The sequence below is a fragment of the Xenopus laevis genome, chromosome 1L, assembly GCF_017654675.1.
Source record: "Xenopus laevis strain J_2021 chromosome 1L, Xenopus_laevis_v10.1, whole genome shotgun sequence".
Taxonomy (NCBI): domain Eukaryota; kingdom Metazoa; phylum Chordata; class Amphibia; order Anura; family Pipidae; genus Xenopus; species Xenopus laevis.
This window is the reverse complement of record NC_054371.1, coordinates 156,722,654-156,740,740: the sequence shown is the minus strand read 5'-3', so window position 1 is coordinate 156,740,740 and position 18,087 is coordinate 156,722,654. Positions and strand designations below refer to the sequence as shown.

The following is an 18,087-nucleotide window of genomic DNA, read 5'->3' as shown; positions in this document are numbered from 1 at the left end:
GTTTATAAACAACATATGCTCAAGGTTGAGAGAAAAAAAAGTGGCAGTCAAGGTTCTGCTGGTATTTTAAATTTAATTTAAAAATGTGCCCATATTAAAAACCACTATGATACGCTCTGTAATGGGTGTGGCTGCTGAGACAAGCTTTTTAGTCTAAGTTCTGGATGTATGCAAAGCTTGTAAATACAGGTTTATATGCTTAAGGATTGTTGAAACCTGTTAAACAATGTCCTCATTATGCCTCACAATTTAGTAGTTCCTTTTATCTCTTTAACTTTATGCATATCCCTAGATGGAACGCCAACGCCTGGCACGGGAAAAACAGCTAAGGGAAGAGGCTGAGCGAGCACGGGATGAGCTGGAAAGAAGGCTGTTGCAGCTGAAAGAAGAGGCTCAAATGGCTAATGATGCATTGGTGAGATTTGTTTGTTGGGCCCTGATACTTGTTGGCTATTGATATTTAATGATGATTCAGTAATGGTGTTACAAGTACATACTCCAGCATGCATGGTCTTCTAACTAAACATGTAAGAAGTCTGTGTACAAGTGGCCAAAATCTTTGGAGAATGAAGGCTGTTAGCAGAAATTCTTCCTCTGTTGCTGTTTGAGACCTTGTGTATCTGGGATTGCTAATGAACAGCTCTGAATTGCTATTCTCCATAGATGCGGTCAGAGGAGACTGCTGACCTACTGGCAGAAAAAGCTCAGATTACAGAAGAGGAGGCCAAACTACTGGCCCAGAAAGCAGCAGAGGCTGAACAAGAAATGCAAAGAATTAAAGCCACTGCCATTCGCAATGAGGAGGAAAAGCGGTTAATGGAGCAGAAGGTCCTAGAGACGGAAATGTTGGCATTAAAGATGGCCGAGGAATCTGAACGCAGGTAAGTTTACATTTGACACAGACTTTTTTTTTATTCCATTCCTTTTACTATAATCTTTCATGCATTTCTTTTTGCACTTTGTATTTAGCTTTTTTTTTTTAAGAGCAGTGTTAAAGGGGACCCGTCACCAAAAAAAAATATTCAAAATCCTATTTTATCACATTAGTCAAGCAAAATGAACTTTAATTACACTATATAAATTATTTGAATCTTGTTTCCTTCAGTCTGGGATTTCAAAATTATAGCAAGCAGGCAGCAGCCATTTTGTGCACACTGTTATTAAGACAAGCATTGCATCATCTCAGAATCATGTTTGTGCACCAGAATGGGGGACCTTATGTCCATCCCTTATGTCCATCCCCATGCCCTGGTTACAGATTTAAATGGTCAAGAGAACGGAGGAATATGTGGAGAGCAGTGATATTTAGGAAGTGCTGAATGGAAAGTGAAAGTAATTGTTTGCCTCGCCTCTATGCCCGTGGCATAGAGGAGTGACAGACAATATTTGATTGACAGCTGAGATTTTTAAATGAGCTTACAACAGCTATGAATGCTTTAATAAAAAATAGAAATTGGATTTCATGTTTAATTTGAAAAGGACTTTTATTATACAGATTTTTGTGGCTGGGTGACAGGTCCACTTTAAGCACAGTCTCTGCTGTTACTCTGGGACTAATCCTGGCATGTGGAGAGTTGTAGTTTAGCAACAGTTGTGTGTATAAAAATTACACATGTCGTCACTTGTCCCCAGCTATGTTTAGGGAGCTATGCTTATGAAGTGTGTTTGAAGAAAGATAATTACCATACCAACAGAAGGCTGTATAAATAAAGCATTACTTAGTTCAACGAACTGGGCTTGTTCTATACCATCTCATTGTTAAACAGGGAGATTGTTCTTCATGTTTGGTAACTGAACCTATCTCACAAGGACCAGTGCACAGATAATCCCCCTGCATTATACTCTCTAACATGGAATACTCTGCTGACAGAACAGTAACCACAATGGGGGGGGGGGGGTATACTTGTAAACTAATTATCTACATTGCAAGAACTAAACATGGAGTATCTTTAATGAAGCTGTGTTTAAGAGTTGGAAAGAAGTAGTAAGTCTACAACTGTGGGGTTATTTTAGTAGCACTGGGCAATGCTGCACCTGGGCAGCAACCTATAGTAACTAATCCTTGATTAGCTCAATCAGCTGCAGGTGGAATAATGAACGCAAAATTTTGATTAGTTGCCATGTGATACCGCCTAGGTGCAGATGTGGACAGTATAGATAAATGAACCCCTGTATGCTTCTTTGTCACCAAGTTGTCTTAACTGGTTTTGTTCTCTATCATGTGCTGTGTAGAGTTAAAGAAGCTGAGCAACTGAAGCAAGACCTACAAGAGGCTCGAGATTCAGAGCGTCGAGCCAAGCAAAAGCTTCTGGAGATTTCTAATAAAACCTCCTATATGGTGAGTTGGCTAAATGGTTCAGTCTCTCTCTCTCTCTCTCTCTCTCTCTCTCTCTCTCTCTCTCTCTCGCTCTCTCTCTGCAACCTGAGATTTGAGCTGTCTGGTTGCAGTGTTCAGTGAGTTAACAAACCAGTGTAGAGACTTATTCATGTCAAGTGGGGAAGTGTTACATATTGGCCGGAATGAGTGAAACTGACAAGAATAGCAGCCCCCTTCACTTTCTCATCTACAAATGCACTGTTTATCTGCCAAGAATGTGCAGCAACAGATGAACATGGCAGTTGGCAAGGCAATTACAATCTGATTGTGACCTGCCCTACACCAGCCCCCCCCCCCCCCAGTTGAAATACATGTGAATACTGTCTGGTAGAACAAGAAAGCAATACTCTCTTGATTTATGAATTCTGTCTCTTTCATATAGCAGTTAGACAACTGTGGTCTGAAATCCTTTAAAGAGATACTGACACCTAAAATTAAACTTTTTTTTACATCTATTATAATATTGGCTTTGCAAGCTACTTCTAATTTTGCCATAAAGTATTTGCATGATGCTTTTACATTACCTGTCTGATCCCCCATGTTCCTGTATGAGGGGGCTGCCATATTTGTGCAGCAGGAGTCCGTTCGCATTAGAAACTGTAACTAACAGACTGAGATGGGACAGTCAGGTTGGCAATGTCAGAGTGTCAGAGAGTCAGGCTTAGGAACTTCAACTAACAATTATATACAAAAACAAACCTTTCAGCAAAAAATGATCAACATGATCAACATGTGGTTTGTAACATTTAATGTACATTCATATGCTAAAATTCATTTTTTAGTGTCAGTATCACTTTAAAACCTATTGTTTACTTAACTATATAACCATGTTTAGCATGACAGTTTAGGGCTATATCATACATTTCATTTCTCTATTGGCGGTAATATTTCAGCATTTCGACATGACTGGTATGACCCCATGTATCTGTAAAATGTTTTATTTATAAAACTTACATATATTTATCAACTTAAAACTGCCCCACATAATTTAGAAACCCATAAAAAAAAGTGGAAGAAGGAGCAGTTTGCCACCCCTGTTCACCTGAGGGGGACTATCTGATGCGCCCCCCCCCCCAATTTTTAAGAGGGATATAAATGAGCTGGAGAGAGTGCAGAGACGTGCAACTAAACCGGTTAGAGGGATGGAAGACTTACAGTATCAGGGTAGATTGTCAAGGTTGGGGCTGTTTTCTTTGGAACAAAGGTGTTTGCGAGGGGACATGATTATACTTTACAAGTACATTAGAGGACATTATAGCAGGGGACCTTTTTATCCATAAAGTGGATCACCGTACCAGAGGCCACCCCTTCAGACTAGAAGAAAATAACTTTTATGTGAAGCAATGTAGGTGGTTCTTTACAGTGAGGTTGTGGAATGCACTGCCAGGTCATGTTTTGATGGCTGATTCGGTTAATGCCTTTAAGAATGGCTTGGATGATTTCTTGGACAGACAGAATATCAAAGGCTATTGTGATACTAAATCCTATAGTTAGTATAGATATGGGTATATAGAATCTATGTGAGGGTATGGAGGGGTATGTGTATGGATGCTGGGTTTTCTTTTAGAGGGGTTGAACTTGATGGACTTTGTCTTTCTTTTTTTAACCTGTGACCTTACATGTGGTTTGTATGTGTGCACAGTGAATCTTACGATCTCAGGGGGCGGCCCTTATTTTTTAAAATGGCAATTTTCTATTTATGATTACCCAATGGCACATACTACTAAAAAAGTATATTATTATGATAATGGTTCATTTACATGAAGCAGGGTTTTACACATGAGCTGTTTTACTCAGTATCTTTTAATAGAGACCTACATTGTTTGGGGTATAGTTTTCCTTTAACTAATTGTTGACATGGAGGAAGGAGAAAGCCCCCATCTGCAGCCTCAATTAGCTTCACAGGGGGGCAATATTTCTACCTGACTCCAAGTGGGCAATTGGACCAGTCATTTCATATCATATTCAATAGATTTCATGTAACATATTTCATTTAGGGTATGTGTGCTGGTGATGTAGTTTTTCACTGCTTATAAATTGTTCTTTCCAACCTGGAAGAAGTTTCTAGTTAAACAGCAGTCCTCTGCTGACAGGTCTCAGGTCACAATTACAATCTGTATATCCGTTATTTCATGTGTGCCCAGCTTTGGGTCCAGTAGTGTAAGAAAACATACTGTAACAGCACAACAATAAAGGAACCTACATAACTGATATTAAAACACTATTATATATTCCCGGTGTGTCCATATGTCTCAGGCCATGTTTGAAGAAAGAGCCACATACTTGATAAAGGTGATAGAATTCACTAGGTTTTGATTGCTATGTATATGTAACGCCTGAACTGGTGTTATATCATCTGATATTCTTCACCATTTGGTGACATTGCTAAATTAAATTCTCTAACGTAAATGTTAACTATGCATATTCTGCAATGATGACATGTAAAGAGTTAAACCAGAATGACTACCGTTATGCAGTGCTAGACATAATGTTATCCAGGGTTTTCTGTTGTGAGGTGTGCACCTCTCCTCAGGCAGAACTCTTTGTGTGATAGCCACCCGCAGGAGACATTAAATTAACTCCAGCAGATCACATAAACCTTTAATTGCCAAACATCTGCATATTAACAGTAAGTCAGAAGTTAATACCAAAAAAGATGAAACCTCTACCGGAGAGCCTTTTCCAAGCCCACATGCAGTCGAGATTATTCTCAAAGGCAGTGGGGCAGCATGGTTTAGCCAGGTATATCACAAACTGCTATATTATATTATAGTAAGGAATACTTTTCTTTCTTTGCATATTTTCTGCAAGTCTGTACCTTCCACTACATTATCACTACTATATTGAACCTTACAAGTAATGAAGGGCCTCTGGTATTTAGCACAAAGGATGTTTTAGAAATTCAGTCCAGGTATCAAAACAAGGAAGGAAATTGTGCTCACCACTAATTTTTAAAAACATTAAGCAGGGGTGCAATGAGATTGAGGTGTACATTTTTAGTAGCTTAAGGCACAAAATATTTCCGTGTCCTTAATATATTGATAATGGGTTGCGTAGAGGACCTCTCTTTTTATATTTTATGTATTATGTCAGACATGAACTTTACAATAAATGTTCTTTCAAGAATTTGAATGACATTAATCTAAGCCTAAACTATGTCATTCCACAGCAAGCAGCAGGGACCAGCAGCAGCACTGTGCCACCCACAGATGTGCCAAGCTTCAGAATGCTTAATGATAACCTACCCTACGATTTCAAGGACACGGACATGAAGCGTCTATCCATGGAAATTGAAAAGGAGAAGTGAGCAAAGGGATGGGGATGCTCTGTCTTGCACAAAATGGTTTATATGAGTAACTTAGTAATGTGTCACTATGCAGGATTAAAACCATTTAGTATTTAGAGAGAAGCCAAACAATTAAAGCTCTGGAAATGACTGGATATCAAATCCTACAGGACCATCATAAAACATAACATATTATCCATATTAGAGGCCCACAGAGATTTTCAAAAAGATAGGCCCCTGTGCGAACAGAAATTAGTATAATGAAATCTAACTGTGAAACACATAAATGGGTGGGGGGTCCTCATGTTTCACACCTAATAATTTATTAGTTGTTTAATATGAAATTAAATTTTCCTTGCATCCTCCAAACCAGTTACACCCATATTCACAGGATCCGTCACATGTTCTAGAGTGGGCAGTAAGCTAAATACTAATAACTGATTGCCTGTTTTAACTTTCATTCTATCTAAACTTGTGTGTGCTTCTGTTAAATCTGCATGGGTCTGTAAGTATGTCGGTAAACTATATGATTTATTTCTGCCTATTGGGAATGAAGGCTTTCAGTGACTGTGCATGGTTATTAGGGCTCTTACATTTGTCCCCAGTGGCTATGTAGCACTATTACACTGTATACATTTTAGCTATGGCTGAGCAGTTCCCAGCCTATCATCCTTGTAAATGAGCACACTTTTAGGTTCCTGTGCAGCACTAGACACACATATCAGAAATAGCAAAACAGCAAAGTTTTATACTCAAGTCTAAATAACCTTTCTGCCAGTTACAATACTGAGTGTGATGTTTTCTTGGTTTTGTGGTGTATTTTTACATTGACCTAAGTATTAATGCATTGGGATACCATCTTATCAATAGACATGCTTTATTCTCCAACTATTCTCACAAGGTTTGTTCAGCTTTTTGTTTCTTGTTACTTTGGGCATAGGATATTTTAGTTTTGGTCCCTCAGCATTAAGTCCCCATTTCAGATCTGTGGGACTATCAGCAGAGGATAAACTGAAGTATGTGAGGGCTCCCTGACTCTTCCTGGTTGTTTTCTCAGGGTTGAGTACATGGAGAAGAGTCGTCACTTACAGGAACAGCTGAATGAGCTCAAGACGGAAATAGAGTCCTTAAAACTGAAGGAAAGAGAGAGTGCCATGGATATTATGCACGAGAATTCTGGCAGCAAACAGAACACAATTAAAAAGGTGAGTATAAATACAGTGTGAGCACTAATGCACCAGGCAGTTTGAATGCTCTTGGATTTATGCAAAAATGTGTGCACAAATGGTGAGGAAAGCAGGCAAACAAATTTATACGGTATTTAACACAAATGAAGTCAGCACTGAATGTGAAAAATGCTTGATCTGTGATGTGCTTCAATGATAGTGTTGCTTGCAGCTTCCATCAGTGCCACCCCTCTGACTGGGCTCGAAATATGAACAAAAACTAAATGAAGCGCACATATGCTAATATTCAATTCAAAAATGTTATTGTCGATATATTTTTCAGTACATTGAAATTTCTGTTCCACCCAAGACCCCCCCCTCATGGTGCAAAATTTAGAACAACAATATAAAAACAATGTATATTAAAAAGGGGAAAGAAAACATAATTAGACACAAGGTAAAAGGCTTGCTAGTTTTTTTCTCACTATTTAAGAAGGGATTTATGGTGTTACAAATGTTAAGCATTCAACCATAACTTTTCCTTCCAGAAACTACAAAAAACATTTCTCCCTTACTCCTTTCAACTCTAATACTCATATAACCTAAACTGACATGTGCCTTGTCCTAGTGATTCATACACCACTAAATGAACCTTAAATCGATCGAATTATTTTCTTTTTTTGTTTTTTTTCCATACCAGTGAATTTAAAACTCTGACCGCCTGTAGACAAAGCATTTGTAGTGTCTAGCTGTTGCAGTAAAAAAAAAACAGTATATGAGATGAAAAACATCCATAATAATACTATTTGCATGTCGAATAATATGTCTTTTGTACAGTTGTGAGAGATCGGTAATAAGGGGTTCCCTATAATTCCCTCTCCTGTTCTAATTATCCTCCGCAGAGATTTTTTTATGCCACTCTGCTGTTCCCATACCATACCGATAAACAACAGCACAAGACACTCTCTATAGTACCACAGTAAAACAATGGAAGAATGGAAGCCATTCCATTTATACATAATGGGGCATGGATTGCACCTTGGTCTTTTCTACATTTTAAAGGAGAAGAAAAGCTATGGAGGCATTTTATTGCCAATAGATTAGCTGCAATAGTGCAAGCTAGAATGCTATATTTATTCTGTAGAATGTTTTACCATACCTGAGTAAAAAGCTCTAGAAACTCTCTGTTTGTTTAGGATAGGAGCTGCAGTATTAACATGGTGTGACATCACTTCCTGCCTGAGTGTATCCCTGCGCTGGGCTCAGATTACAGTAGAGAAGGGAGGGAGGGGGGAAGAGGAGCAAACTGAGCATGCTCTTGCCCAGGGCAATGAGGTTTAAGCTGAAGGCAGGAAGTCTGATACAGAAGCCCATGTGTACACAATAGAAGGAAAGAAATGCAGTGTTTCTTTTGACAGGGGACTCAGAGCAGCACTACTTTGGGGCGTTTACTGGTATATTTAGATGGACCTTTCTGATTCTTTCCTTCTCCTTTAAATTAGATTGTAGTTTACCAATTCCATAATCTTCTTTACATATATATATATATATATATATATATATATATATATATATATATATATATATATATATATATTATTACTAATGAGACATACTACTGTTGTCACCAGCAAACTTTACAATATGATTTGAACTGTATACTGAGCCACACAATCATGCGTTAGCAACGTGAACAACAACAGACTGAGCACACAAACCTGAGGAGAAGTTTTGAATTCTTACTTCCAAATGAAACCTATTGTGGTCTATCTGTCAAGAAATCAAGAATCCAAAAGCTGTAGTGTAGTATGTCCAATAAGATATAACACCGGACTGGTGTATGTGTGCCATAGTGCTATTAAACCACTCTTAATAAAGTGCACAGTGCAGGAAAACACCCAACGATCACAGGAGTAGTATGCCTTCACCAGCCAAACTGTAAGTATGCCTACTCACCAGGTCCAAATAGACTAGAGCATGTAACCAAAAAGACCACCCGGAGATAAAGACAGTAGCAAAACCTCAGTTAATCCTCACTCAATCAGGAGGAAAAAAGCCAAATAGTGCAATAACAGGTATTTAAATAAAAGTAAGTCTTGTACAGACTACTTACAATATTTCCAAAGGGTCACAGCATATAATACAGACACAATGTTCACCCTATGGCTTAGCTCAGTGCATTTCACGTGAAATCCATCACGCTTCCTCAGGAGCAGCTGAAAACAGATTTACACGGTTATGTGGGAATGACAATGTTGTACATATGAAGTTGGGTATAGTACTCCATTATCTATAAAAGCTAAACACAGATGTGGAAAAGTTGCATTACAATTATATACCATCTGTGTGTGTATGAATGTTACTGTAGGGAGATCGGGATTATTTGCAATAATCACACATGCACACAGCTGTGACTCTCTGCAGCCAATGTAGATAAGGCAGAGGTGTGGTTCTGTGATCCCTTTTAATAGATTGTGTTCAAATATTCTGGCTTTTTCTTTTCTTCTGTTAGGCGACGAGAGCTATCTGCATCTGAGCGTGATCTATAGTGTGTGCAGGTATTGAGTGTGCGTGTGTACCACTAACACCGTCCATGTAACGCTGATTTTTGTGTGTATGTGAGAATAACTCATCCATAACACAACTATCTGTTGAATATAGGTGAAGCTGCTAAATAGTAGTCTGCACACTCACACTTTAAGTTCTGATATGCAAGGGCCAGGGCTCTATATTCAGTTACTAGGTTTTTAAGTATATTGTAAAAGGTCCTTTGTAAAAGTTACTTGGTACCATCTAAAGTCCTTCACTTTTTTTTTACACCTTCATTCCCTTTTTCAGTATTAATAATGCAAATTATAAGAGGGACTTCAATTGTTCTGCACTGGTAAGAATCTCTGAAAGTCATATAGGAACTGACCATGGTTATGATGCTGTGACTTTTGGTGCAAGACTCAAGTCTCATCTGTTATTTTCCAGTTATTCTGTTAAAAATCAGTACAATTCTTGGGGTGCTGTTTCATTCTGTACTTGCTTGAAGACATCATAGTGTGCCCACTTATTCCATGCCTTTGATTAGATACTTTAAAATACTTCTTACAGTATATCCTTTTCTGCCTGGTGTCGTGCTTTGTTATGCTTTAATGCTGGTCATTTGAACTCTGCATCTTTATGATACTTTTTGATACACGATACTTCAGTTTGCAATAGGGATGCATCGAATCCACTGTTTGGGATTCGGCAGAATCCTGGAATCCTTCATGAAAGATTCTGCCGAATACCAAACCAAATCTTAATTTGCATATGCAAATTAGGCATAGGAAGGGGAAAAGGTGGAATTTTTTTTTTACTGGTTTTGTGGCAAAAAGTTACTGCCCTTAATTTGCGTATGCAAATTAGGATTTGGTTTGGCCACGCACAAGAATTCAGCCGAATCCTGGGTGAATCCCAAATCGAATCCTGGATTCGATACATCCCTAGTTTGCACAAGTCTTCTGTGACCCACTTAAAGGAATTGTTCAGTGTAAAAATAAAAACTGGGTAAATTGATAGGCTGTGCAAAATAACAAATGTTTCTAATATAGTTAGGCAAAAATGTAATGTATAAAGGTTAGAGTGACTGGATGTGTAACATAATAGCCAGAAAACTACTTCCTGCTTTGCAGCTCTCTTGGTTTCCACTGACTGGTTACCAGTCAGTAACCAATCAGTGAGTTAAATGGGGGGCCATGTGAGATGGAACATAGCCCAACTTCCTGCTTTTCAACTCTCCTGGTTTCCACTGACTGGTTACCCTGGTGACCAGGCAGTAACCAATCAGAGACTTGAGGGGGGCCACATGGGTCATATCTGTTGCTTTTGAATCTGAGCTGAATGCTGAGGATCAATTACAAACTCACTGAACCGATATGTACCATGTGGCCCCCCTTCAAGTCACTGACTAACTCAGAGTTATAGAGCTGAAAATTAGGAAGTAGTTTGGCTATTATGTTAGATATCCAGTCACTCCAGTCTTTATACATTACATTTTTGCCTAACTAATGCCTAACTAACTATATTAGAAACATTTATATTGCACAGCCTATCTATTTATACAGTTTTTATTTTCATGCTGAACTATTCCTTTAAAGGTAATGCTCTTTTAGGCATGTTCCATTTGGTGTGCACCACTGTGCCACAAGGAGTGCTATATAAATAAAAATATACATACATACAGGGATGTCTAAACCTGTTCTTATCCGCTAGTCTCCCCAATGCCCACGGGTAATTTCAGTTATGGAGTGGCATATCTTTGAATACTGGTGAAGTCCATTTAGGTGGTAGTGGTGATCTTAGTCTGCTCTCCTGCCGTCTAACCAAGGTGTGTGAGATTAAATTCATACCCTTAGCCCTTGTTTTTCCTCCTGTTTAAAAACGGCCAAAGGCTCATTTACAAACACAAGTACTTAATAGCAAAGAGTGAATTTATCTGCCAGTTTGAAAATTAAAGCAAAGGTCTGATGCAGTTGCTATGCACTGATTAAAGTGGATCTGTCACCCAGACATAAAAAGCTGTATAATAAAAGTCCTTTTAAAATTAAACATGAAATCCAATTTCTGTTTTTTATTAAAGCATTCATAGCTGTTGTAAGTTCATTTAAAAATCTCAGCTGTCAATCAGAGGCGGGGCAGACAATTACTTTCACTTTCCATTCAGCACTTCCTAGTTGTCACTGCTCTCCCCACATTCCCATGTTCTCTTTACCATTTAATTGTGTAGCCAGGGCACGGGGATGGACATCAGGTCCCCCATTCTGGTGCACAAACAAGATTCTGAGATGATGGAAGGCTTGCCCTAATAACAGAGTCCACAAAATGGCTCCTACCTCCTTGCTTTAATTATGAATTCCCATACAAAGAAGATTCAAATAATTTATATAGTGTAATTAAAGTTCATTTTGCTTGACTAATGTGATAAAACAGGATTTTTACTATTTTTTTTGGGTGATGGGTCCACTGTTTAGAACCTATTTTAGTAAATTTTTTATTCCTGTTTAAACTGCTGTTCGCAATTTCTTCTGCCATTTTTTCTGCCATTTTTCTGCCATTGATCCCTATGCTTCCCAAGTTATCTGACCCTGCAGCATTCAATATTTTCATTCCCTATAAACTGTCTTAATAACGTCCCCCCCCTGTTCATTTTTAATGGTTTCATTTTCTGCATTAGGGACTGTGGCTTCTTTTCCTTTTCATTCTCCTCATTCCTTTTTTTTTAGTATGTGTATTATAATATTAAGGGAAGTGTTAATTAGTCTAGGTTCAATATTCCCTGCAGTCTTAACTGTAATTTACTGAATATGGAACTAATTGCAGTAAACCCCTTAATAATATGGGTACTTGAGGCTGATTGTCAAGAGATAAGTGATGATCTAAATATCTGATGAATTCCCCCTCCCATGATTCACAGGGGTTTCCTTTCTCCCACAGCTATGTCTCTCTTCCTACCACCCCCTGATTCTTACACATGAGGTGTTCTATTTTTCAAGGGAAGCCAGCCGCCCCGCATCACCCTTAATTGGATGCGAGAGCTAAGCTGATCGGCAGAGAGAATGGGGGCAGCCAGAGGCACCCCTAGGGAATCCCCCCTCCCTGTTTGCAGTATTCTGCTTGCTATATGCATCAGAGCGGAAACTTAGCAGAGTTTCTTGTCTGTGTGCCAGTTGCCTGAACTAAAATTCTCTTACACTAGTGGGGAAGATCCTGTAAATAAAGACTGCACATTTGAAAAGTACAGATGCTGCAGTACTACTGAAGAAAACCATGTTCCAAATATTATACTGTAGCTTTTATTATCTAGAGCCACTTGCTTTTATTTGTAACAGAATCTGCTGTACAGTTGGCCTGTATCATCAGGGAGATGATGACGTGAAAGTATTTTTGTTTGTGTGTGTCAGCCCCATGATGGGAATTGGTTGCATAAAAACGTGGAGTTGCAAGTAGGCAAGCCTCACTTTAGAGTCCTGTAGTGGGTTGGGTACCCGCGGGTTACCTGCAAAAAAAGTGGGCACCCTGCTGAATATGGGGAGGATTTTCAGGTGCGGGTATACCCGCGGGTCGGGTTGCGGGTCTCATCTAAATTTCTTATGTTATGTAATATTGTCTATATTTTACCCTATTTAAAGTTTTACAAAACTTATCCCGCCCACTTTTGATGATGTCACTTCCGGTTTGCAGCACCATCACTTCCTGTTTGATGGTGGTCAGCGGGTTGCGGGTCGGGTTGTGGATAAGGCAGTTGCGGGTCCAAGTTGGGTAGTGGATGAAAGTGGGTAAAGTGGGTTGCAGTTCAGGTCACGGGCTGCGGATTATGGGGTCGTGTCTGGGTCTTAGAAATTGGTTCTGCGGAGGACTCTACCTCACACATGTTAGCTTACATTTTGGTAAGGTCCCATTGCATTCTTTGCTCCTCATACATGGAAGTAGCTGTAGCTACTTCATCATTTTTTTCTGCTCATAAGGGGACCTGTCACCCAAAAAAATATTCCAAATCCTATTTTATCAAGTTAGTTAAGCAAAATGAACTTTAATTACACTGTAAAAATTATTTTATTCTTGTTTCCTTCCATCTGGGAATTCATAATTGTAATAAGACAAGCCTTGCATCATCTCAAAATCTTGTTTGTGCATCAGAATGGGGGACCCGATGTCCATCCTCATGCACTGGCTACACAATTAAATGGTAAAGAGAACGGGGGAATGTGGGGAGAACAGTGACAACTAGGAAGTGCTGAATGGAAAGTGAAAGTAATTGTCTGCCCCACCTCTATGCCTAAGTTATTAATATTTATATTAAGTTATTTCTTAATGAAGGCTTTGCAATTTTAAAGTTTTATTTGTCTTGGTGTTTATTTTTCGATGTATACTAACAAAAATTTTTTTGATGTTACTGGTCCTTTAAATCTTAGGTCCTTTTGCCTGGTCATGAGCTGGAAATGCTTTCTGGCAGGCTGTTGTTTCTCCTTCTCAATGTAATTGAATGTGTCGCAGTGGGACCTGGCTTTTTTTTGCTGTTCTTAGATCTACCAGGCAGCTGTTATCTGTGTTAGGGAGCTGCTATCTGGTTTCCTTCCCATTGTTCTGTTGTGGCTGCTGGGGGGGAAGGAGGGGTCTGCTATCACTCCAATTTGCAGTAACGAGTCACTGAAGTTTATCGGAGTACAAGTCACATGACTGGGGCAGCTGGGAAACTGACAATATGTCTAGCCCCATGTCAGATTTTAAAATTAAATATAAAAAAATCTGTTTGCTCTTTTGAGAAAATGATTTCAGTGCAGAAGTCTGCTGGAGCAGCATTATTAATGGATGCATTTTAAAAAAAAAAAAAACAATTTTCCCATGACCATATCCCTTTAATTTAAAGGGGAACAACCCCTTTAATAATGAACTTTATAAGCTGCAGTAAGGGTTGCCACCTGGCCGGTAAAAATGATGGTTGATCCCAATGTTATTAATATATAGGAAGGCCGGTATTTTTTTCCAGAAAAGGTGGCAACCCTAGCTGCAGTTGCTAGACTATAAAGTGAATTACTATCTAGCATGGAATCACTGCTTTACTAACATAATATCCCATTTTTGTATAGCTACTCCTACATTTGTGCAGCCTGTGTTCTGTCTTGCAATGCTGTATTCTTAGTAGATAACCATTTAATAAGAACATTAATTGCAGTTAACTAAATTGGGCTTATAACTGATACCTTTCTTACTTTAAACTCTTTCTGTGTCTCTTCTCAGCTCACACTACAAAGCACACAGTGCAGAGTGGCTTACTTTGAAGAACTCTAAGACATCAGCAGGGTGCACCAGACGGCTCAAGCCTCCCCAAGGACATACGGATTCCCAAACAATTCTTCACAATTAGAGGGGTCATTATTCAGTGCTACCATTTATGTTTGCACTGGGGACAAGGGGCATCCTCAAATGTGTCTCCATTCAGTTCTAACATAATATGCAAAACTGCTGCTTCCCTTCTGTTTCGTTGTAAGCTAATTAAGGGATTGTGCTTTGCGACTCTCCTTGAACTGGGAATAGTATTTTCAAAAATATTTTTTTCAGGGAAACTCGTAAATATGTTCAAAAGGGGATTTTGGAAAAATGAATTGTGCTTAATGGAATTGTTCAGTATAAAAACTGGGTAAATAGGCTGTGCAAAATAAAAAATGTTTCTAATATATTTAGTTAGCCAAAAATGTAATGTATAAAGGCTGGAGTGACTGGATGTGTAACATAACACTACTTCCTACTTTTCAGCTCTCTCGGTTTACACTGACTGGTTACCCTGGTTACCAGGCAGTAACCAATCAGAGACTTGAGGAGGGGGCCACATGGGTCATATCTGTTGCTTTTGAATCTGAGCTGAATGCTGAGGATCAATTACAAACTCACTGAACAGAAATGTACCATGTTGCCCCCATTCAAGTCACTGACTAACTCAAGAGTTATAGAGCTGAAAAGCAGGAAGTTGGATTCTGGCTATTATGTTAGACATCCAGTCACTCCAGCCTTTATACATTACATTTTTGACTAACTAACTATATTACAAACATTTTTTATTTTGCACAGCCTATCTATTTATCCAGTTTTTATTTTCACACTGAACTGTTCCTTTAATACACAATACTGTTTTTATGTATAAGAACAAGAAATATTTTCCTTTGGCTATACTTTTGTTTCTTTATGCCTTTTTTATTTTTTTTTATTTTTTTTTGCAAGGACTGTGACATGCCTCTTCACTTGCCATAGGTAATGTCTTCCAAATCTGTGACACTACAATAGAGAAGGGGACAGTTGCCTTGAAGTTGTACTGACTGATTCAGTTTGCGCTGCTGAATTAAAAAAACTGCAGTATTTTTATATGTATATTTTATATATTATATTTACTTCATTATTTTCGTCCATGTTTACACTCTTGAGTTTTTAGGACTGAAGGGGTGGCTTCAGTTATGTGTCTTGTTTTCACTATGGTTTTAAGTAAAAAAAGAAATCAAAAACAAAAAGTTCAAGTGGCTTTTTTTGGGAAAGGGTGAACATAAAACATTCATGATTTAATATTTAGGAAATGTGGATGCACCAATAGATATATGTTCAACATGATGTCTTACAATGCTTACTGCATGCTGCAAACAATAGGATACGCAGGTGTGGGAATTGATGGCAGAAGTTTCACATCTGAAATTGTAAATATCCAAACTGTGATGGAATATGTTTGAAATGCTATAAAGACATCAACATTACTTTAAAGGTCAGGGCACACGCTCCGATTCGGGGAGATTAGTCGCCCAGCAACTAATGTCCCCGAACTGCCTCCCGCCGGCTAGAATGTAAATCTCCGGTGGGATTGCAATCTGTGTGCTTAGTTTTCCGAAGTCGCCTCGCGAGTAAACTTCTGGTGACTTCAGAAAATGAAGCGCTCCGAGTGCCATCCCACCGGCAATTTACATTCTAGCAGGCGGGAGGCAGTTCAGACAGTAAAGGTCTAACATTTTGGTGCGTGCTGCACTCCGATCCGGACTCCTTGTGTAAATGTAGGTGCAGGGTCAAATGTTATTACATAAATCTCACAGACCACACTCCGATATGTGATAAATGATTTTGCTTTTATTGTGTACATTTCATACATCCGATGTTTCGGGCCACATTAGGGCCTTTTTCAAGGGGGGAGGGGAATGCATCTATTGTGAACACTGTAAAAAGCATTTGTCTTGGTCCAAATGCTGAACCATATTTTTGCATCCCTACTAATACATAACATGTCTGTGCAGTCCACCTGATTTTAATACTATGGAAGGGGCTCTGCTGCTGTTCTGTTAAATGCTACTTTCAGGCTCTCCGCTTTGCATTTTATTCTCTAGATATCACTTTTTTTTTTAAATAGCTGTTATTTCCTCACTGTCTTACCTACTTTCAAATTTGCATAGAGTAATGAATACAGCTGTCCTCCTGGACCAAATCCGCCAAAGGTTGGGCTATTTTGGCTTTCAGGATTAATACAAATGGATATTTATATCCTTCCTTAGAGAAGTTCATTGTTGTAAGATAGCAGCAGGAGGAATACGCGAATCACTCTGTTGAAAGGGATAGACAAATGTTCTATTTGGCTGTAAGATGTAGAAAATCTTTATTAAATATGTTTTGGGGTTTTTTTTTTTTGTTTTTTTTTAACATTGAGTATAGGTTTTATTTGCTAGGTCTTCCTTAAGAGTTTGGTAAGCCACCCAGCTAAGGAAAATAGTTGTAATGAGTCCGATGGCCAGTGCCACAAAGGGAAAGTTCCAGGGTTGTTACCCAAGTGTTTTATAACTCCCCTGTGGGTTGAGGACAAAATTCTCCAAATTGCCCCCCCCATTTATTTGAAAATCGAGAGTGCTACAAAGATCTATTCTAGACAGAAGCCAATGAAAAATGACTTGGGGGGGTTATTTATCAATGTCCGAATTAATCTCAATATTTTCTGCTACAAACTCCTATCAAATCTGCTTGGGTTTTTTACACTTATTTATTATTACATTTTCCCGAAAATTTGCTTTGCAGAGTTTTTCATTTGATTTCCACAAATTTCACTTTTTTTCTGAATTTTCATCTGAAAATTTGGGGTATTGCACAAAACCCAGCGCACATCAAAAAATCATTGGGACTTCTTCCATTGACTTAAGCTGGCCATAGATGTTGAGATTTTTAAAAGATCAGATCCTCATCATGAGACCACGATCTTCTCGGAAAGATCGTACGAATTTACCATCAACTAAAAAGACCAGGAAAACAAAGGGGAGCTGCCTGCTTGGCCCTGCAAACATAGACAGATTACACTGGGACCCACAAAGATTTTTTGACCTGGCCGATCAATTCCCTGACAGATGTCGGACGAAAAATCGTAAGATGTACGATCGTTCAAATACCACTAACTTCACGATAATTTCGAAGGATTGGTCGGACTTCACTAAAATCGGTCGTTCGTCAAGAAGAATCGTCGCGTCTAGGGGGAGCTTTATGCAACCTTGACAGGTCTGAGGTGCTGGATTTTCGTGATTTTTTAAAAGTCCAATTTTGTAAAAAAAAGCAATTCAGAGCAATTATTCCCTATCTGCCACTCTATGGAGGCTTTTGGTTTACATTTCCCCATTGTTGGGCCAATTGGCATCAGATCCACAGCGGGGGCTCATTTAACTCCAGCGGCATATTTGTGCAGTTAATAACTCAGCCCGAGTAGGAGCTGCTACCTTGGTAGT

The 18,087-nt window shown here is 38.8% G+C and overlaps 1 protein-coding gene across 2 annotated transcripts in view; it reads left to right on the top strand.

The window, feature by feature from the left end:
* Positions 1 to 15,043, top strand: part of nf2.L (neurofibromin 2 (merlin) L homeolog) — a 34,658-nt gene extending 19,615 nt beyond the window's left edge. The window contains exons 11-17 of one of the 2 annotated variants that reach the window (XM_041565778.1): positions 293 to 415; positions 664 to 881; positions 2,233 to 2,338; positions 5,547 to 5,680; positions 6,721 to 6,868; positions 9,342 to 9,387; positions 14,597 to 15,043. In XM_041565778.1, the coding sequence (XP_041421712.1) occupies positions 293 to 415; positions 664 to 881; positions 2,233 to 2,338; positions 5,547 to 5,680; positions 6,721 to 6,868; positions 9,342 to 9,365 (753 nt within the window). In that variant the 3' untranslated portion in view covers positions 9,366 to 9,387; positions 14,597 to 15,043. The remainder of the gene's footprint in view (positions 1 to 292; positions 416 to 663; positions 882 to 2,232; positions 2,339 to 5,546; positions 5,681 to 6,720; positions 6,869 to 9,341; positions 9,388 to 14,596) is intronic. The other variant, XM_018260487.2, reaches the window with a different exon arrangement.
* The last annotated feature ends 3,044 nt before the right edge of the window (positions 15,044 to 18,087 follow it).